At 39.1% G+C, this 23,298-nt stretch overlaps 1 protein-coding gene across 1 annotated transcript in view; it reads left to right on the top strand.

Moving 5' to 3' along the window:
• LOC119520845 (zinc finger protein 596-like) overlaps window positions 1-23,298 on the top strand; it is a 146,736-nt gene that overhangs the window by 26,676 nt on the left and 96,762 nt on the right. The window contains exons 4-5 of the mRNA XM_037818734.1: window positions 14,754-14,849; window positions 15,360-15,442. Of these exons, the coding sequence (XP_037674662.1) occupies window positions 14,754-14,849; window positions 15,360-15,442 (179 nt within the window). The remainder of the gene's footprint in view (window positions 1-14,753; window positions 14,850-15,359; window positions 15,443-23,298) is intronic.

Genomic DNA, 23,298 nt, shown 5'->3' with positions numbered 1-23,298 from the left:
TCTCAAGAATTGTCTTGAACAACTTATCTATATTGTTTGATATTTTATTTTTATACCTTATATACATATTTTATTGCGTAAGATGAAAAACTACCTAAAAGTAATTTATTTCTGTACTTACTACTTATGTCTAGTTTTTCAACCCACTAGAATGTAATCTTCATTAATGTTGTTGACAGGGCAATGCAGGAATGAAACACAGACACAAAGTTATGATTTAAGGGAGCAGGGGATCCACTGTATCTCATGCTAAGTGGATACCAGTATCTCCATGCCCCAGGTATTTATTTGTTTCATAATACAAGAAAGCATATGGTACATGTCTTGTACACATTCACTCCAACAGATGTCTCTGTTTACATCTTGTTGCATATCAGAAAGAACAATCTAGGTACAGGACAATAGTACACGGGGGTTGTCATGCCCAAAGACACACATCTTTGTGAAGAGTGCCTGCACAGCATTCCATGCAGGCTTGTGGCTTAGCATTCCAAGCCACCACCCCAGACATGGCTTAAGAAACATGGAAGACTCAGTTTGCCACATGTCCCCCTTTTTGTTTCTTTAATGCTGACAAGATGGACTAAACAGCTTCCTTCTGCTTTAGGTCTGAGAGGGTTTTTATTGTGCATCTGAGGACCAAGCATAGACACAAAATGATCAATAACATTAAAAGAATACTACCCAGGAATCCTCCACCAAGGGATTTTACCCAAACTATGGGATTTAATTTTTCAAAGCCATCAGCAATGCCCTGCATTGTTTCTGATTCCAATAAAGCATTAAAATTAGCACTTTGGATATTATCTACTGTTTCTTGCAGCTTTAAAATGTCTAAGGTAAGATTGCTGTAATGTTCAACCAAATGTTTTTTGACTTTATCCCATACAAAGTGTATGTCATTATATTTATGAGGAGTGACACAAAATGATTATGTATTCCAGTCACACTGTAACTTAAACTGATACCATAAGTTTTCAACTTCTTCTCCTAAAAGAAGAACAGCATTCTCTAAATTAACAAGGTGAGCATTGATCTCTTTATTGATTTGCAACTGTTCCCCCCATGTTTTACCTGCATTTTTATGCCACTCTTGAACAAATTCTGTAGTTTGAATAGATTGATGAACAGCCTGCTACAGTGGCTGTTGTTGCAATAGCTATTATCCCAATAATAAAAGCTATTAACATTCCCAGAAATCTTTTTGTTCTTTTATATACTTTGTCTAGAATTTGTAGTAACATATGCAAATCAGGTGATGATTCCCACAGTCTGTGCTGTGAAACAGGAAGCCAAAGACCTTTGCATTGTCTAAGAATTACAATAGTAATATTAGTAGAGTCTATAGTGTTATTTAGGCAAGTATAAAGTGAACAACTTTTGTTTTCCATGCAGGTGATTTCCTTAGTAGTAGTATTAATAGTGATGGTTCCTACCCAAAACATATAGGGGTCTCTAACACAGGCTTGTATTCCAAAATTATCTATTTTTGTGAAATTTATAGTATAAATAGGTTTATTCATATAGTTCCCATCCCATCAGGAAATGTTATGTAAACTAATGGGGAGCCTCCAAAGAATATCTTGAACATAGGAATTATTTAAAGTAGGTCTGGGTGGGGAAAAACCAACACCATGCCAAACAATAGGATTTGTAGCTTGAGTTTGGATACTGTAAGACTCATTAAATATAGAATGGTTATATCCATGAACCATCCATCTTAACTTCTCATGATCAGAGCAATTTGCATTGGTGCACTTCTGAACTGCATACCCCTTAGGGGACCAGTCACAATTCCATAGGAACCATTCTGCACCAACACTCCTCTAGTTGCTCTACAATCATCCCAATGTACTCTCTGCATTTCTGGCACCCAAGATTGTGGTATGTGACAAATAGATCACTGGGGTGCATGGTCAGTGATTGTAATATTTTCATTTTAGGCAAAACTGTATCCGGATATTAAGAGCAGGGATGCTTTTGAATGGTTATCTTTCTTGGGTATTACTGAGAATCATGCTTGCCAAGTCAGGGTTAAGCACCCTTCACCCTGTCCCACACACAAATGTGAATGTGTAAAATCCAATGATTAAGAATAGTTTTTTTCTTCATCTCCAGGAAACTGGGGAAGTCTTTCATCAATGGGAGGAGGCAACCAAGTACCATTGCTAAAATATACAGTGGGGGAAGGGTGGTCCCATTCTACAGGCTGTAGCAATGGAGGATTAGGAATGTAAGCCCAATAAGTATAATTTCCAGAATGAGCAAATGCTGGAGATATACTCACAACAATAGCAATAAGAGCCAACATTGCTGCTGTCAGGTTAAGACCTGTCATAGGCAGCTGAACTTGCTGAACTTGTTTTTCAGCATCCTGACACAATTTCTTTATCTGCCCCCAGGTTGGGTGTCAGACCTCCCTAGTTCTGGGTGTTGGCCCAAGCACCATCATCTTCAGAGTCAGCCCCTGCATCTGCATCACTGGTGGCTCGATGTCCCACAGCCATTTTCTTTTCTTTTCCAGAGTCATGATATGGTTTCAGTCTGAGCCGGAACCCAAATTGGTGCACGTCTGTCACCTGGGGAAACACAAGCATAACCTCATCCCCATGTTAACAAAGTACCCACTGTCCATTCATTAGTTAACACATCTTTCCACCATATAGGAGGAGCCTTATGAAAATGATATTTCAATGTTATCTTTTCTGCTGGGAAGTGTCATTCTGTGGCAGTACCACCCAGCTTTTCATAAAAATTTAAAAAGTTCAAAGTAAACAAGGTTTTGACAAATGTTCATGAGGAGTTCCATCATCTCCCCCTTTTTGTTTTGTGAACATAGTTTTCAGGGTCTGATGAGCACGTTCAACAATGGCCTGCCCCTGAGGGTTATAAGGAATGCCAGTGGTATGATGAATACTCCAAGCTGTAGTAAATGTAGGAACTTTAGCAGAAGAATAGGCAGGGCCATTGTCAGTTTTGAGGCCATGAGGTAAGCCCATGGAAGCAAAACAAGCAAAAAGATGAGCACAAACATGGTGAAAATGTCTCATCAGACTGTTCTGTAGCCCAAAGAAAGCCAGGGTAGGTATCAGTACTAACATGAACAGCAGCCAGATGGCCAAAGGAAGGAATTTGGGTAAAATCCATTTGCCATAAATCATTGGGGGCCAGGCCATGGAGGTTAACACCAGAGTCCTGTAGGGGTGGAGCAGAAAGAAGCTGACATCCAGGACAGGAAGAAACAATATCTTTAGCTGGTGCCCAACTAAGTGGAAAATGGTGCATGAGGCCTTGCACATTAAGATGAGTAAGGGAATGAAAATGAGCAGCTTCTGAAAGCACAGGTAACAATAATTTATCTGCAGCAGCATTGCCAGCTGTCAGAGGACCTGGAAGCTGTGTATGAGAACAAATGTGTGCAATATAAAAAGGAGCCACATGAGCATGAATAACTGTAGCTCAGAAAAAAGAGTGGCTATTCAAGGTAGCAGTTGTTGCTTAATAAGAGCAGTTTCAATAGTGCTTGCAACATGAACAACATAAGCCAAGTCAGATAAAATATTGACAGCCCCCAGAAAATCAGTTAACACAGTGATAACAGCTGCCAGTTCAGCCTGCTGAGCAGTAAAATCTGGTAGCTGTAACAGTTTGGACCTTGGACCCATGTAAGCAGCTCGACCCTTAGAGGACCCATCAGTAAAAACAATGGAAGCATTAACTAGAGGTGCACAAGAAGTAATTTTAGGCAAGATCCATTGAGTGCATTGGATAAATTGAAAAAGTTCATTTTTCAGGTAATGATTATCCAGCTGGCCAACATAATCAGAAAGGGCAATTTGCCAAGGCAGATGTTGTTGCAAAATAACTGAGAGTTCTTTTGTAGTTACGGGGAGCATGATCAAAGGTCAAAACCATTAAGTTGCTTTGCTCTTTTCCTTAATTAAGCAACCAAGGTGGCCAGAAGATCTAGATGAGGGGATATGGATTTTACTGAAGAATTAGCCAAAAATAGCCATTCTACAATTTTTTTGTTTTGCAGGCGCAAACCAGTGGGGGAATGTGGGGTAGAAAAAACAAGCAAAGACAATGGCTTCTGTGGATTAACATAAGACACCTGGGCTGTTGAATCTTTGCTTCCACCAATTGTAATTCTTCTTCTGCAGCAGGAGTCAAAGATCTGGGGCTACTTAGTTTTGAATCCCCACAGAGTAGCGACAATAAATTGCTAAGCTCATAATTTGCTGTATCGACTTTCAGGTGAAGCCAATTAATATCTCCTAATAATTTTTGTAAGTCATTTAATGTGGTGAACCAGCAAAGTGCGTTGCACTTTATCAGTGGCAATATGTAGACTGACAGCTTGCAAGGCACTCTGAACAGCTAGGAACAAAGCTTCTACTTCAGCCTCTTGGGGAGCAGAACACAAAATATCATCCATATAATGAATGATGTAGGCTTTGGGAAATTTGGAATAGACTGGCTGTAAGGCACAGTCCTCATAGTACTGACATATTGTAGGGCTATTCAGCATGCCCTGTGGTAAGACTTTCCACTGATATCCTTTTGAAGGAGTTTTGTTGTTAAGTGACAAAATAGTAAATGCAAACTTCTTATCCTGCTTTGCCACAGGGATAGAGAAGAAACAGTCCTTGATATCAATAACCACTAAAGCCCAATTTTCAGGAATCATACTCGGATTTGGGAGCTCTGGTTGTAAAGGTCCAGTAGGCTGAATAACAGCATTAACACCTCACAAATCAGTCAGCATTCTTCATTTTCCTGACTTTTTTTTTAGTAGGAAACACAGGAGAATTCCAAGGGCTAAAAGATTATTCAATATGTTGTAAAGATTCTTGAACAAGTTCATGTAAGGCCTCCAATATGTCTTTTGTAAGTAGCCACTGTTCCACCCATGCCAGTTTTGTAGTGGACCAGACTAGTGGAATGGGTTGAGGAGGCAAATGAACAGTGGCCACCACTAAAAAGGTTTATATCCTAAACCAAATCTGTCACTTTGGTGTAATTTGTATAGGTGAAGGAATGCCCTGGAGGTGCACACCGAGTCCGTGATGGGGGATGTATCCCATGTCTGCCATCATGTTTTGACTTTGAATGCTATCTACCCTATTGGGGAAAGGGATATGCATGGTAGCACCCCATTGTTCAAGTAAGTCTCTGCCCCAAAGATTAAGAGGCAGAGCAGCCACATAGGGTTGCAAAGTGGCTTTTTGTCTGTCAGGACCAAGGCATGGTAAAATGTGAACACTCTGCATTAGTCCTCGGGGAGACACTAAACCTACAACAGTAATCCATGCCTCTTGCAATGGCCAGTGTCACAGCCAATGCTGCTGACTAATGATAGACACATTGGCACCAGTATCTATAAGGCCAGTAAAACTATGTCCATGAATAGTAAGTCTGCACATAGGGCGCAACTCCTGAAGAGCCTCAGTAAGGAAAATTCCAGCCTTACCAGTGCTGCTGAAACCTCCATCACCGTGTTGCTGTGAGGAGGAGCCGACAGGGACATATGGCAACAACAGAAGTTGGGCAATCCTTTCTCCTTTATGAGCAGTCCACAGGATTATGGAGGACATAACTTCCTGAATTTTCCCAGTATAGTCAGAGTCAATAACCCCAGTATGTACACAGGCACCTTTAAGATTAAAAGAACTGCATCCAAGCAGGAGACCTACTGTCCTTTTAGGCAAGGGACCATAATATCCAGTAGGAACTTTTACAGGAGAATTATTGGGAAGGAGGCACACTTCAGCATTAGCAGCTAGATCTACTGCTGCGCTCCCAGTGGTGGCTGGGGAATGTTCCAAGATGGAAGTCTGGGAGTTGGTGGAGGGACTGCATGCAAGTCCTGATGCTGGATCAGAAATGCTCCCTTTTAGCAAGGGGCTAGGAGCTTGCCCAGATTGTCATATCCCAAAAGAGAGGTTCCATCTTTATGAAAAGCAGACCAGCATTGATTAGCCCAATGCCAACCCTTTTGACATTTTGGACACATACCAGGTTGCTTTTGAGAGGGCTTATTGTTAGAGCAATTACATTCTTTTTGAGTATGTCCAATTTTTCTGCAGGAAAAACATTTTCCTGGAAACCAAGATCCAACTCTCAAATTAGCCATCCCCTGAGCCATCATTTCAGCTCTATAAACCTCAGTTCCAATGTCCTGACATAGGCGAATATAGCCAGTAATATCAGTTTTGCCTTTGAATGGGGCTATAGCCCACTGACAATCCTTATTATCAGTTTCATAAGCTAGTAGGTGCAAGATCATTTCAGAGGCTTCTATGTTATTGACCTGATGTTTTATAGCCTCATGAAGCTGTGCAATAAAATCTGGGTAGGGCTCCTTTGGTCCCTACAAAACTTTTTGGAAGGACTGAGCAGCTTTCCCTTTAGTGTCAGTTCTTTCCCAAGCCCTCAAACAACAATGCTGAAGCTATTCAATAGCCTGATCATTATAGACTGATTGATTTGCAATAGTAGAGTAAGCCCCAGTCCCCAGCAATTGCTCTAGGGTTATCTGTACATTATTTCTGCAATTCTCAGCAGCCTGAATTTCTGCATGCTCTGCCCACCAAGTCTTAAATTGCACATACTCTTCTGAGCTCAAAACTTTTCAAGCTAAGGTAGCCCAGTCAATAGGAATTAAGCGTGAACCCTCAGCAAGACCTTGAAGAATACCAAATGTAAAAGGAGAATGAAGCCCATAAGTTTGCACCAATTTTTTAAGTTCCTTAACAACCTCAAAAGAAACAGATTCATGGGCATAACTATATATTCCATGTGGGTGATTTGCATCTTGGCCAGGGGACAATTCCTCATGAACAGTGACAGGAAAAGCAACAGGATAACATATTGCCTCTAAATCACCACACCGCCTAGCCTTAGCAAGACCCTGTTAAACACCTGATAGATGGGCTGGCTTAGTCAGTGGAACACTGCTAGACACAGAAACAGGAGGAGGAGGGGGAGGAGGTGGGGGACATTCCTCTGAGCAGGGAGCTGTGGGAGGACATGAGCAAGAATAGAAAATTTTCTTGCACTTGTTCAACTTGTGTGAAACAGCCTTATCATCTGAAGGTGTATCAGGGCCTGAATCATCTTCAAGATCTTCCCTTCTTCCTCCTCATCATCAGTTTTTAGAGGCTCAAGAACAGACTTAATTAAGGTCCAAGTAGACCAAATAGTGATTGGCAGATTGACTCCTTGCAAATGTTTCTGTTTTAATTCTTTGCCCACTCTTTCCCAATCACATAATTCAAGAGAGCTGAGGGTAGGGAACAAAGAACAGTATTTTTCAATAAACTGCAATAATTCCAAAATCTGTGATTTCCTGACATTAATGCCACTGGCACACAGCAGCTGTCATAAGAGAGAAATATATGGCACATATTGATTATGTTCTTCTACATTACCCATTACCCTGCTAAAATGCTCAGGATTGTTCTACAAGGAATGCAGACAAATAGACAGCCATTACCTTCACTCAAGTTCCAGTGTCATTCTACCTCAGTCATTCAAGCAATTTTTCTGTTGGGAACCAGATCCGGTCCTTCAGTCCCCATGTTGGGCACCACTTGTTGCTGACAGGGTGATGCAGGAATGAAACACAGACACAAAGTTATGATTTAAGGGATCAGGGGATCCACTGCATCTCATGCTAAGTGGATACCAGTATCTCCATGCCCTGGCTATTTATTTGTTTCATAATACAGGAGAGCATACGATATGTGTCTTGTGACACATTTACTCCATCAGATGCCTCTGTTTACATCTTGTCACATATCAAAAAGAACAATCTAGGTACAGGACAATAGTACACTGGGGTTGTCATGCCCCAAGACACACATCTTTGTGAGGCATGCCTGCACAGCATTCCATGCAGGCTTGTGGCTTAGCATTCCAAGCCACCACCCCAGACATGTCTTAAAAAACATGGAAGAGTCAGTTTCCCACACATGAACACAAATTTTATGTTTTTATTTTACTTAATGTCTAGCACTCAGAGCAGTTATGGGAATCCAATGAGTATTTTCTGAAAGGATAAATAATGGATTAAGTGTGTCCTAAATAGTTATTGCACCCTAGAGTTTTGCTGCGGATTCAGACTATAGTCATAAAAACAACAGGCTTATCCTTTTGCATATAAACTTAGGCTTTCTGAACAACCTTGGTATAGGATTCTTTTCAAGTTAATGAATTATTGTGGAAACATAATTTCTTCTTTTATGGAAATACAGAGGGTTCTGCAGTCTGTCTTTGAATTTGGACATTAGAAACTGAAGGCTCTCACTTTATTTGTGCCCAAGGTCAAGATGACCCTTTGATGGTGAAAAAATGTCACTATTCTGTGTTCCAGGTACTTTTTCATTGGCTGATCTTCAATGTATATACTTTATTTCTTCTTTGATCATTGTAGTGGTTTGAAGCTATATGTACAACAGAATAAACATATTCTTAAATCTAATCTATTCCTGCACATATTAATCCATTTTACATTGGAAGTTTTAATGTGGTTACTTCAGTTTTGTTGTGTCCCACCTCAATCATGATGGGGCTTCATCCTAATATAAGAGTACTTTTTAAAGAAAAAAATTAAGAGAAAAGAGAGAGTTAAAGCCATACACAATAAGCTAAAATCAATGAAACCTGGAAGAGAAGACACCAAGAGACACCACGATGTGCCTTGCCACATGGCAAGCTAAGGAGCAAGGTTGCCAGCTCCAAGCCCCTGAATGCCACAGTCTTGGGAAGAAAGTGTTGTACTGATGATGCCTACATTTGGGACTTTTCCCAGCCTCAAAACCATAAACTAGCTCTCCTGCCACCTGAGCACAAGCCTGGGCAGGGAAGGAGGGACCAGGAAGTGGTATGCACATCAGGGAGCACAGCTGCAGGCATGGGGGTGGCAAGAGCCACAGAGCAGGTGCTGAGAGCAGCTGCAGCTGGAGTAGGTGATGGTGACAAAGGCAACAATAGCACCAGTTATGAGTGTGTTGATTTTTAAGTGAAACCTCCCACCCAAATGAAAAGAAATCTTCAAGGAACAATTTCTACAACAGTGAATCTGCAGAGTCATCTGTATGCATAATATGAAATGTTCTCAGCCCAGAGATAGATGAATGGGTTGCTGTGTTGACAAGGAGTGAAAAGGCAATGGTGGATTGACCAAAGTATGATCAGAGAGCCAACAAACTTTGTACACACAGCTCACATAGGATCAGAAGACCTGTTCAGTGGAATGAATTCAGTTAGCTCCATTCAGAACCAAATGCAGTCCAAGGGAGGCTATGGAGGTAGGATTTCTGCCAATGTGCAGATGCAGCTCATGGACACTAAGGCAGGATAGCCTGAGGGATAGCCTACAGTTATTATGAATTTTCTTTTTAATTTTTTGTCTTGTGATTGTTTTTCTTTTCTTCCCTTTTTTTAAATGACAAAAAAGAAGTGTGATTGTGTCTTATTCACCCTCTTGTGATTACTCCAGTGAGACATTACTGTTCTGCTCTGAAGAAGCTATTGTCAGGTGAATACTGCATTTTCTTCAGCTGGCATGCATGCATTTGGACTCATGGACAGAGTTCTTTGGATTATGGCTTAATTTTCAGTTTTTGAGTCGATATGGATCTGATCTTAGCATGACCTTTTTGTGAAGGATAGCATCATTTGAAATTTTTTTTTTCATTTTAAACATTTCTCTTTCCACCACCCACCTTATATGATTTTATTGGTAAGCAAGGGTCTACTATTTGTTAACTTGTCACCATTTATGTATATTTTGTAAGATATGAGACCCGCAAGCTCAATGATCTTTTTTTTATTTGAAAGTTCAGCAGAGTAGATATCTGCATGCTTTATGAAGTTGCTTTGTATGGGAGCACATGGGGGGCTAGAAATTTAAATTTCTTTGCTACCATAGGCTGATACTGCTGCTATTAGAGAAAGTTTAACTGTGGTACCAAGTCACATCAGTTTTACAGAAAAAGATAACTATTTTAATTATTTTAGAAGTATGACTTTTGGTCTGTTTGATTAGAATTGCAATGAAAGAAAAACTTGCATTCATAAAGCTTTATTCTGTTGTAAATGTTCCTTATATTTATTTTGAGAGCAAGGACCTGTGATTGTGGACAGGTATGGTAATCCTCTCGACCAGTCTGATTCTGAATAGCATCATCTTATTAGCTATTTAATTTCTTTGTGTACTCATTCTTTTTATTTTTATTTAATATTATGGTATCCACTTGTTTGCAATGGCAGTGTTGAACTTTAGGCCTCTCTTACTAACTGTAGACCTCCAGAGTTGTTGGACTTTCTGTGTCCTGAATATTTTGGGGGCCATGGAAGTTGTCAAGAACAATACACTGACCAGGCTGAATTGTTGCCAGTGAAAACAACCTGGATGGTCACTTTTTATGGTATTGGTAAGAAGCCTTTGCTCAGGTTCCAAAATATGTTCATCCTTTCACAAATTGTGCTGTCTCTTTTAATATACCAGTTCAAATATTTCTGTAAGTGTTCCTCCTTCCCTATAACCACAGCCAGTGATTGGGTTCTCATTAAAATGCTTAAGTTGGCTTAGATCATATGTGTAATTCAGCCATATCTAAGTACATTTGACAGGATTAATATTTCATGTTCAAAGTGGGCTTAGTTGAGAACTTCAAAAGCTGTAAGAAACTAGGTAATTGACTACAGAAACAGCAATCATTTTCCCTGCTTTCTTTTATCCTATTCTTCTCATCTTACTCCCAGGATATTGTGAAACAGGTAACTGAACAAATGTTAGTTTTTATGTAGGCAAAACATGAAAGCATTTCTCCCCCAGTTCTTTTGAAATCAACTTACCCAGTATATCAGGGCTCCAGATTACTATTTCCTTGTATTTCTGCAATTTTAACCCCTCAGAAGTGTCAAAACCAAGCACAGAGAGAATTGGTCTAGAAAAAACTTTTGGATCTTAGGAGCCACATACTTAACTGTCAAAACAGGTATTTTGTAGTTTGTTCAGTAACTCCTAAAATTGGATTCATTTGTTGTCACTAATTCACTGTGTGGCCATTGTACTCTGGGATTGCCTGAGTGCTCGGGTCATTCTGCCCAGCCAGAATCATTTCCTGCCAGTGGCTGTGCTGTGTATAAGCTCTTAAAAGGACAGGTTGCATTATATTGGCATTGTTAGTGCTGATGTTATTTTGTTTATTTCTATTTTGATTTTTAAATTTAGTACAATTTTTTTGAACTTCTCACATAACTCCTGGAGCAACAATGAAGGGGCTGTGGCCTCTTTTTCCCAACTTATGGTTTTATTTTATTATTTCCATTCTGCTATCTTTTCTGTTTCTCCAAGGACCAAATATTCCCTTAAGCTTTGGAGTGTTATTGCCATGCTATGCCAAAGGCTGGACTCTTCAGCTTGTAACTGTTCTGCAGGTGCCACTAACTGTACAGGCACAGCAGCCACATTGTATACAAGAGCACCTGTTAAGGGCTCCTGGGAAAGTGCCAATCAGTGCAGGAAAGAAGAAAATGACAGCAAAGAAGAAACAATATAAACTTGGGCATGTATTTTTAGGGAGGATTGAGGATATTTGAGTGTGAAAAGGTAGAGGGGGATGCAGCTTTCCCCCATTCATAAATTGTATTGTAAATCTTGGGAGGTCATTTTTCACCAAAGCAATATATCTTGTTTTAAAATGAAAGCTTATATAAAAAGGATTTTCCTACTCCAAATTCATTAAGCTGTTAATACTTAGCTGAAATACATGTTAACAGCTGTTAAGTCAGAAAATGTAAAGATTTAACTAATCACATGTATTCTGTTAAAACAGTGATCTGTATTCTATAAAAGAGGTAATTTTCCATGATGCAAATGTGAAGTGGTACCAATGAGCATAAAGCAGCATTATCAGTGGACTTTTAAAAATACTTTGTGAGTATATTAGCTTCCACTTTTGTTATTAAATTATAGAAGTGTCATTATAGAGAGCAAGTTTGCCTTGATTTTGTTTAAAATGATGTCTGCTCAGTGCACAGAAGAAAAATTGACATATTTTAAAAATATAAGCATACTTTCTTTTTACATTGTGTTCATTCTTGAATAAACTAAGTTCAGTATTGGCTTGTAGATATTAAAAAGAAATTATTGATTTTGATTCAGTAATCGCTCTCAAAAAAAACCCAAAAGCTAATAAATTTCCATTGTTTCCACCAACCTATTTCATGCTATTTGTTAAGCAGCCTCAGAAGCTGAAATGAATTTGGAACCAGGTGAGTGGGATTCTTCTGTTGCTTATATCAAAAATGTGGAAATGGCCTTGGAATGGTGTAATTTAGTTGAAGCTGGAAGAATTGTAAGGTGCTTTATAAGAAAGGCCTAGATTGCTTTAAAGAAGATGTAGAAATATGGAATTTAAAGGTACTTCCAGTAAGACCTTAAAAGGAAATGATGATGCATTATTGGAAACAGGAGGAAAGGCAATCCTTGTTTTATAAATGGCAGAAAACTTGGCAAAATTGATTTCTTATGTTGGATGAAAGGCAGAACTTCAGTGATGGACTTCAATATTTGAGGCAGTTTCCAAGGTAAGTGTGGAATGTGCAGACTAATTTCTCCCTGCAGCTAATAGTAAAATGCAAGAGAACTGGGATAAGCTGAGAACAGAAATGCTGGGCATAAAGAAACCTGGAATTGATGGTTAGGAAAATTCTGAGCTTCTGGAAAGCAAGTCCATGTGAGTGTTTAAACATGGAACCAGTCAGTGATTTCTGTTCAATTCAGGATTGGAGGTGGTATCCAGAAATGGTCTGTGGCACATTCCTCTGTCTAATGGTTTTGACCTCTGTTTTGCAAGATCAGCATGAATGGAACCATTGCCAGCCTGGATTAAAAGGGATAGAGAAGGGGCAGATTGTAGGAAAAAGGGCAGAACCATGGAAAGCTGAGGCCTGGACTGAAGACATCTTCTCAGGCAAGAAGGTGGTCCCACCCATTTGAGTGGAAAGGGTGTGTCTGCTCTAGGGCTTGGGGTGGTTTGGACTCTCCACCTGTTGTTGAGGAAGATTGCTGTGACCCCACTGTTTTCAGAGGTTAGAATCTGTATCTGTGTGGGTGCAGGGTCTCTGGCTGCTACCCCACTGTTCTGATAGGATGGAGGCTTCACCCTATTGTTTACAGAGATCATAGATCCTGCACAAGCACCTGGAAGGGGTAGGACTGTGTGCCAGTTTGAATATTATTAGGTACCCCAGAAAAGATTCACGTTCTTTCATGCAATCTGGTGGGGGCAGTGTATTAGTGTTGATTAGGTTGGAACCTATTGATTGTTTCCATGGAGATGTGACTGAATCAACTGTAGGCAAGATTTTGATTGGATAATTTCCTTGGAGATGTTACCCCATCCATTCAGGATGGGTCTTAATTAAATCACTGAAGCTATATAAAAGGGCTGACAAACAGAAGGAACTCAGTGCTGCTGTAGCCAAGATAGACATTTTGGAGATTGCCATTGAAAGCAGACTTCTCCAGAGTTTGCCTGGGAGAAAAAAAAGAGAATACCCCCAGATGCCTAGAGAGAAATGTCCTAGGAGAAAGCCTTTTGAAAAACAAACTGGGAACAAAGGAAGAAGATGCCAACCATGAGCCTTCCCAGACAACAGGGGTGTTCCAAATGCCATTGGCCATTATGTGAAGGTACCCTGTTGATGCCTTAGCTTGGACACTTTTATGGCCTTAAGAATATAACTTTGTAACCAAATAAACCCCCTTTATAAAAGCCAGCTCATTTCTGGTGTTTTGTAAAATAGCATTAGCAAACTGAAACAGGCTGTCATTTCATCAGTTTCAGAGGGCAAGATATCATTCCATATGTGACTGTCAGACCTTCAAATGTAATGGAGTATGCCTTGCAGAGTTTGGAACCACGAACTTTGTTTTCCTTTCAATTTCTCCCTATTGGAATGGAAATGTTTATTCTATACCTGTCCCTCCAATGTACATTGGAAGCAGATAACTTCTTCTTTAGATTTCACAGGTCCGCAGAGGAGAATTGTGCTCTAGGACAGACCACACCCATAATTGATTTTAGTCTTTCTACTAAGCTTTGCTTCTGAAATGACTTAAGTCTTTTGGGATATTGTGATGGAATGAATGCATTTTGCCCGTAGAAAGAACAGGTCTTTTAGGGGTCCAGAGGATGGAGCATGTTTTGAAGTTGTATGTACCTCTGAAAAACATTTTCTTAACTCTAATCCATTTCTTTGTATGCTGACTGTATGTATGACCTTTGGTTAAGGGTTCTTGGGTTAAGGTGAGTCCCACCTAAATCAGGATGGGTTTTAATCCAATTACTGGTGTCCTTTATAAGAGAATAAAATTCAGACACACAGAAACCCATCAGAAGTAAGAAGCTGAAATCAATGAAACCAAGAAGGGAAGTAAGAGACCAGAAGATGCTGCTTGTGCCATCCCATGTGGCAGGCTAAGGACCCACAGTCACCAGCTCCCAGCCCCAGAATGCTGCAGTGTTATGGAGAAAGCATTGCCTCAGTTATGCCTTGATTTGGACATTTTCCTGACCTCAAAACCATAAGCTAATAAATTTCCATTGTTTAACAACATTCATGGTATTTGCTTGAGCAGCATAGGAAACTAAAACAAACATCTTTCCTGGACTTGATGATAATGCACTAAGTGCACAGAACTCAGAATTCCATTTATTTTTTCCCAAAACCAGGAAATCAGATCTGCAAATCTGATGTAGCCTCCAAGTTCAATCAAGTAGAGAAACTGTTGAAAGAAGAAATTGGATTTTTCCAAAGCCAGAATTCAGGTGAGCTCTAGGAACCTGTCATTCATGACAGGGTAAAGCCTTGTCAGTGACTGAGTAGGTTCTTGAAATATCACCTGCAGAATTCCTTAAGTAAACTACATATCCTGAAATATGGGGGAAATTTTCCACAGATGTAGTCAGTTTTTTGTCTTCTTTAATAATCTGTATTCAAGTGTCTGTGACTTTGGGGAAATGGATGTTTATGTACTATTGAATTTACACTTTCACTTAATGGCCCTTTTCTGGGTACTTCTCTTCAGTATTTTTCCCTTCCTTTAGCTTTCCAAAGTACTATTTTAAAAGTAATTTTTCTTATGCTTCCATCTTGAACATCTCTTCTATTTGTCAATTTCACATGAAGTTTCCTACCCCCTAAAATAATACTTAATTTGATGTTCTTTCCCAGATAAGTGTCATATTTGAAACAATTATAGGGTTGTGTGGGTCTTTTCAGCATTTTCATTTCCCTAATGCTAGTCTAGCATTTAATTCTCTTTTCAATTGTTTCAGGCAGTGAAGGTGGCTTTAAAAAACAAGGAATGCTCTACATGCAACATATCTGCAGGAAAGACACATTTACAATCACGTCATTGGTAAGCATCATGGTGGTGAGCCCTAGTCTTCCAAGTGTATACCTGGAAGTGGAATAAACTAGCAATTCAATGCAATCACTTAACTGTAGGTTGGTTTAAGTGCTAATCCAGAAAAAGTCTGTGATAGTTTGAATTTAGGGAAAATTAATTTCAATAAAAAAGGATAACCTGGGTTTTAATAAAAATATAATTGTATAACCATGGCTCATATACAAAATATTTGAAACATTATAATGTTTTCAAAACTGATGAGGAGTGCAGTTTAGATGCTACAAAACAGAAGATCTCTGCATACAGGAGAATAACATGGTATGTAGCTAATATAGGAAAGATATTAATTGGAGACTGGCACTGAAAGATTATTCTAGAATTCATATGTATATGAATTGGTTTTTATGAACAAACCTTTCATAGTCTCTCATCTACTTCCCAGAAGCCAAATTCTAATACTCAAGAGAATGGAATTATGTGTAGTGAATTGCCGGAAGATTTTACTCAACCTGTGTTAAATCACAAGGGAAAGAAAACCTACTTCAGCAATATATTTGGAAAACCCCTCAATTATGAGTCATCTTTTAATCAACAAAAGCATTTTCACACTAGAAGTAAATCATATGAATGTCTTCTAATTGGTAAATCCTTTGTTGAAAGCTCTGTCCTTACACAATACAATGGAACTTACATTGGAGAGAAACCCTATGAATATCATCTGTGTGAGAAAGCCTCCACTCATAATTCTGTCATCAGAGTACATGAGAGACCTCATACTGGAGAGAATCCTTATGAATGTCACCTACATGAGAAAGCCTTTACTCATTTCTGTATCTTGAGACAACATGAGAGAACTCACATTAGAAAGAAACCATATGAATGCCATCTATGTCGGAAAGCCTTCACTCGATGTTCTGTCTTTAGAGATCATGAGAGAACTCACACTGGAGAGAAACCTTATGAATGTCATCTCCATGGGAAAGCCTTCACTCGATGTTCTGTCCTTACAGATCATGAGAGAACTCACACTGGAGAGAAACCTTATGAATGTCATCTCTGTGGGAAAGCCTGCAGTCATTTGTCTAACTTGAGACAGCATAAGAGAACTCACACTGGAAAGAAACCATATAAATGCAATCTATGTGGGAAAGCCTTCACTCGATATGATTCTGTTAGAGAACATGAGAGAACTCACACTGGAGAGAAACCTTATGAATGTCATCTATGTGGGAAGGCCTTCAGTCATTTCTCTAGCTTGAGACAACATGAGAGAACTCACACTGGAAAGAAACCATATAAATGCCATCTTTGTGGGAAAGCCTTCCCTCGGTGTTCTTCCCTTAGAGCTCATGAGAGAACTCACACTGGAGAGAAACCTTATGAATGTCATCTCTGTGGGAAAGCCTTTACTTGTCTCTCTTCCCTGAAACAACATAAGAGAACTCACACTGGTGAGAAACCATATGGATGTCTTCAATGTGGGAAAGCCTTCACTCAGTATGGTCAACTGAGACAACATGAGAGAACTCATACTGGAGAGAAACCATATGAATGCCATCTATGTGGGAAAGTCTTTGCCCGTTGTTCTCATCTTAGAGAACATGAGAGGACTCACACTGGTGAGAAACCATATGGATGTCTTCAATGTGGGAAAGTCTTCACTCAATATGGTCACCTGAGTCGACATGAGAGAACTCACACTGGAGAGAAACCTTATGAATGTCATCTATATGGGAAAGCCTTCAGTTCTTTCTCTAGCTTGAGACGACATGGGAGTACTCACACTGGAAAGAAACCATATAAATGCCATCTTTTGGGGCAAGCCTTCCCTCAGTGTTCTTCCCTTAGAGCTCATGAGAGAACCCACACTGGAGAGAAACATGATTGTCACCTGTGTGGGAAAGCCTTTACTTATCTCTTTTCCCTGAAACGACATGAGAGAACTCACACTGGAGAGAAACCATATGAATGTCATCTATGTGTGAAAGCCTTCAGTTGTTTCTCCAGCTTGATACGACATGAGAGAACTCACACTGGAGAGAAACCATATGAATGCCATCTATGCGGGAAAGTGTTCTCTCACTATTCTTCCCTTAGAAGACATGAGAGAACTCACTGGAGAGAAACCCTATGAATGTCATCTATGTGAGAAGGTCTTCACCTGTTATTCTAGCCTTAGAGTTTGTGATAACACTCACACATAAGGGAAACACTATGAATGTCTTCTTGTGGGAAAGCTGTCACAATATGTTCATCTGAGACAACATGAGAGAACTGACTCTGGAGAGAAACCTTATGAGTCTCATCAAAGTTGGAAAGCCTTCACCCACTCTTCTGATTTTAGAGAACATGGCAAAATATCCAGAGGAAAGATACCATAAGAATATTATCTACATGGGAAACTTAGTTTATTTTTGTAAACTTAGACAACATGAGAGAACTTGAATTGAGTGAAACCTTATGAATGATATATGTGAAAGGCTTCAGCCAATGTTTACTTATTAGATTATGTGAAAGAACTCATATCATAAAGGATTTGAATATTGAAGGAATTTCAACCCTTGAGTTATCCTTTAAACATACAAGACAACTCACACACTGAGGAAACACCATTTGTAATCTATCTGATAGAGCTTTAAATCATTCTTTCTACATCAGTGTAAGCCAGTTCATACTGGAAAGAATGAATATCATGTCATATTCATGGCAAAGAATTTAGTAAGAAGGTCTGATGATATACAATGTGAGAGAACACATGTTATACATTTTATGAAATTTGGAGGGTCTTCATCCTCTGCTCCTATTGATAGACAAATCTTTACCAGATGAAGGAGTTTCTTGAGGAATTTCCAGGTACTTCATGCTGGAGATGTTATTCTTGAAAAATCACAAAATTCTTTATTTGTACACCCACACTTGTAGGCCAATTGAGAATTCACGCTTTATAAATCTCTTATCAGTCTCATGAATGCAGGCATGAAATCAGTGATCACTCATTCCGTTAGCATTAATTTTCACATGCAGAGGAAAGAAAAATCCTAAAATCCATTTAGAAACATCTGCAACTTGATTTCACATCAGAAAATTCATAATGGAAAACAAAATAGTTTATGTTGCCCATTAGCACAAAATACAGCAAAGACTCAAGGTTTTGAACAAGACTTACTGTTGATATTATGTAGGATGACAGTACAAATTGTGAAGTGAATTGGGTATACTGAGTTTTGAATTTGTAAAAAGTATTTTGAAGTGAGATTAATTCATTGATCAGTTCTTGCATATATATAAGCAACAAATATTGTTGCTGAAAATCAAATTTTTGCCATATTCTATTTTTTTAAGCAGTTCCAGTCACAAAGATTTGAATCAGAGTAACTTGGAATGATAACTCAAAAATCTAGGAGACAGCATTATTATTCTTTACTATTGTCTTGGTATTATAATATATATGTTCATGGCAAGGATGAATGCAAACATTGATAAATAAAAACACTTTACAACTAGATTGTGCTGGTTTGAGTCTCTTATGCACCCCATAAAAAGCCATGTTTGCAGTGCAATCTTGGGGCAGACTTTTAGGTGGGAACTTTTGATTAGGAGTTTTCCATTGAGTTGTGACCCTGCCCATTCAAGGTGGGTCTTGATTACTTTACTGGAATCCTTAAGAGACATAAGAGGCAGCTGTAAATGTCAGACACTTGAAGATGCAGACAGAAAGCCTTTTGAAGATGCTAAGCTAAGAGATGAAACCTGGAGTTTGCCCTGAAGAAGCTAAGAAGACCCCCAGACACTTAGAAATGCCCAGAGAGAATAAGCATGTATGCACAGGAGCTGAGAGAGAGAAGTTAAGAGAGACAAGCCCAGAGACATTTTGGAGAAATCCACTTGGAAACCAGAACCCCAGAGCAAAGGACCAGCAACAAAATGCCTCTCCAGCTGACAGAGGTGTTTCATTTCCCAGGCCTTTCTTCAGTAATGGCATCCTCTTGTTGATGCCTTAGTTTGGACACTTTTATGGCCTTAGAACTCTAAACTTGTAACCTAATAAATCCCCCTTATAAAAGCTAATCCTTTTCTGTTATTTTGTGTGACATCAGATTTAGCAAATCAGAACATAGGGTTTTATGATATATAAATACTCCTCTTTTAAAATACTTAATGTTTTCATAATTTATTAAGAAATTAAAAACAAAACTATTTGAATAACACAAAACATGTCATGGGGATTTGTGGTTTCATTGGCCAGAAAATTCCCAAGTTTAGGACCTGTCAGTGTCATTCCATACATTGATATTTTATTGCAGAAAGGCTTTTGCCAACAACACAGAGATCACACCAAACAAGAACAGAATGTATTTTGTAATCATAGGGAATTTTCAATTTACAGAATGCCAATAATCAGAGTGTCTAATTTTCTTGAGGGAGACATCTGCATCACCTCCAATTTAGAATCAGGGTGCCTTTCTGCTAATACCACTGCAGCCTACACATGGTGAATACATTCCAGTGAGAAAATAGAACAGGTATATTGAGATTGGAATTTTGAACTTGTGGCCTAAATAGAGAGTTCCCTTGTCCTCCACTCCCTCAAACTCCAATATTTCCTGTCATGTGTTCCAGTGTATTGTTTTCCTTACAGTGCAACATTTAATGCCAAAATACCATTAGGTGGAGTCACCACACAGTAAGTTCTTCCTGATGGAATTTTTGTAACTGTTATTTGAGTTGTCCACTCTAGTGTCCCCTAATCCCAACTCTGTTGGGTGGGAGTGTGACTTTTTTTGGGACACTTGTGCTGTAAATGAGGTACCAAGAACTGATTGATGTCTACTTGGATAGCTGAACACTTCGCACAGGTGTTTCTCCGCAGCTACAACAGTGGTTTCATTTGCCATATCATCCATGACAATTACTGCCTGTTACCCTTAGTTAGTACCTAGAAAGTCTTTTGTCTATGACAGAACTCATCTCACTACCCTCCCCACTATGTAGGGCAAGACTTCCAGGGATGTAAGTCTCCCTGTCAACATGACTTCCTGGTATGAGCTTGGCCCTGGTATTGTGGGATTGAGAATGCCTTCTTTTTTTTTTTTTTTTTTTTTTTATTTTTTTTTTTTTAATATTCATTTTATTGAGATATATTCACATACCACACAGTCATATAAAACAAATCATACATTTGATTGTTCACAGTACTGTTACATAGTTGTACATTCATCACCAGAATCAATCCCCAATACCCTCATTACCACACGCACAAAAATAACCAGAATAATAATTAAAGTGAAAAAGTGTGCTTTAGGTTTTAAAGCAGGGAAGGATAGTGAGGCATTTGCCTTGGGCCCCAAATTTAAGGGGCACCAAAAAACTCAGGAAATAGTATTTGAATGCAAGGTTTTAAAAAATCAAAAGTAATGCAAAAAGTCCATGGTGAACAAAATATTAGATATTTCTTTTTACTTCCTGGTATATTAGAGTAGACAGAGGAACATGCCCGAAATCTCTGAACTATAATCCAGCTGCCTTGATCCCTGATAATGATTGTATAGCCTTTAATCGTGTGCCCTTGTGATTGTAAAAACCTTGTGACTGACTCTCACTTGAATCCATTTAATCTGGTTTTTCGACTTTAGAGTCTTTTGATCACTAAAGATGGCCCCTAATGTTTATTAATGAAGGGACTTGGGTCAGCCCAGAATTAACCCACCCAATTCCAAAGTTACCTTGATAACCGAAGCTGGATCTAACCAAAATGGGCCTGCCTGACATGTGCAGTAGCTTAGACTTTTTTTTTTTTTTTTTTTTTAAATCATCATTTTATTGAGATATATTCACATACCACGCAGTCATACAAAACAAATTGTACTTTCGATTGTTTACAGTACCATTACATAGTTGTACATTCATCACCTAAATCAATCCCTGACACCTTCATTAGCACACACACAAAAATAACAAGAATAATAATTAGAGTGAAAAAGAGCAATTGAAGTAAAAAAGAACACTGGGTACCTTTGTCTGTCTGTTTCCCTCCCCTACTTTTCTACACATCCATCCATAAACTAGACAAAGTGGTGTTTGGTCCTTATGGCTTTCCCAATCCCATTGTCACCCCTCATAAGCTACATTTTTATACAACTGTCTTCGAGTTTCATGGGTTCTGGGTTGTAGTTTGATAGTTTCAGGTATCCACCACCAGCTACCCCAATTCTTTAGAACCTAAAAAGGGTTGTCTAAAGTGTGCATAAGAGTGCCCACCAGAGTGACCTCTCGGCTCCTTTTGGAATCTCTCTGCCACTGAAGCTTATTTCATTTCCTTTCACATCCCCCTTTTGGTCAAGAAGATGTTCTCCGTCCCACGGTGCCAGGTCTACATTCCTCCCCGGGAGTCATATTTCACGTTGCCAGGGAGATTCACTTCCCTGGGTGTCTGATCCCACGTAGTGGGGAGGGCAGTGATTTCACCTTTCAAGTTGGCTTAGCCAGAGAGAGAGGGCCACATCTGAGCAACAAAGAGGCATTCAGGAGGAGACTCTCAGGCACAAATACAGGGAGGCCTAGCCTCTCCTTAGCAGCAACCGTCTTCCCAAGGGTAAAACTTATGGTAGAGGGCTCAACCCATCAAACCACCAGTCCCCTATGTCTGTGGTCATGTTAGCAACCATGGAGGTGGGGTAGGCGAATACCCCTGCATTCTCCACAGGCTCCTCAAGGGGGCACTACATCTTTTTTTTTTTTTTTTTTTTTCCCCTTGTTTGTCTTTTTTCTTTTTTTTTTTTTTTTTTTTTTAACTTTCCCTTCTTTTTTCAAATCACCTGTATGAAAAAAAAAGTTAAAAAGAAAACAAACATACAATAAAAGAGCATTTCAAAGAGACCATAGCAAGGGAGTAAGAAAAAGACAACTAACCTAAGATAACTGCTTAACTTCCAACATGTTCCTACTTTACCCCAAGAAAGTTACATAATATAGCAACATTTCAGTGAACTTGTTCCTACTACAACCATCAGAAATTAACAGACCATAGTCATTTCTGGGCATCCCCAGAACGTTAAATAGCTTATCTGTTCTTCTTGGATTATTGTTCCCCCTTCCTTAATTGCTCTCTACTGCTAGTTCCCCTACATTCTACATTATAAACCATTTGTTTTACATTTTTCAAAGTTCACATTAGTGGTAGCATATAATGTTTCTCTTTTTGTGCCTGGCTTATTTCGCTCAGCATTATGTCTTCAAGGTTCATCCATGTTGTCATATGTTTCACCAGATCGTTCCTTCTTACTGCCGCGTAGTATTCCATCGTGTGTATATACCACATTTTATTTATCCACTCATCTGTTGAAGGACATTTGGGTTGTTTCCATCTCTTGGCAATTGTGAATAATGCTGCTATGAACATTGGCGTGCAGATATCTGTTCGTGTCACTGCTTTCCGATCTTCCGGGTATATACCGAGGAGTGCAATCGCTGGATCGAATGGTAGCTCTATATCTAGTTTTCTAAGGAACTGCCAGACTGACTTCCAGAGTGGCTGAACCATTATACAGTCCCACCAACAATGAATAAGAGTTCCAATTTCTCCACATCCCCTCCAGCATTTGTAGTTTCCTGTTTGTTTAATGGCAGCCATTCTAACCGGTGTTAGATGGTATCTCATTGTGGTCTTAATTTGCATCTCTCTAATAGCTAGTGAAGCTGAACATTTTTTCATGTGTTTCTTGGTCATTTGTATTTCCTCTTCAGAGAACTGTCTTTTCATATCTTTTGCCCATTTTATAATTGGGCTGTCTGTACTATTGTCATTGAGTTGTAGGATTTCTTTGTATATGCAAGATATCAGTCTTTTGTCAGATACATGGTTTCCA

Source organism: Choloepus didactylus, chromosome 26 (genome assembly GCF_015220235.1).
Source record: "Choloepus didactylus isolate mChoDid1 chromosome 26, mChoDid1.pri, whole genome shotgun sequence".
Lineage (NCBI taxonomy): Eukaryota > Metazoa > Chordata > Mammalia > Pilosa > Megalonychidae > Choloepus > Choloepus didactylus.
Note: the sequence above shows the minus strand (reverse complement) of the source record. Positions and strands in the feature narration are given on the sequence as shown.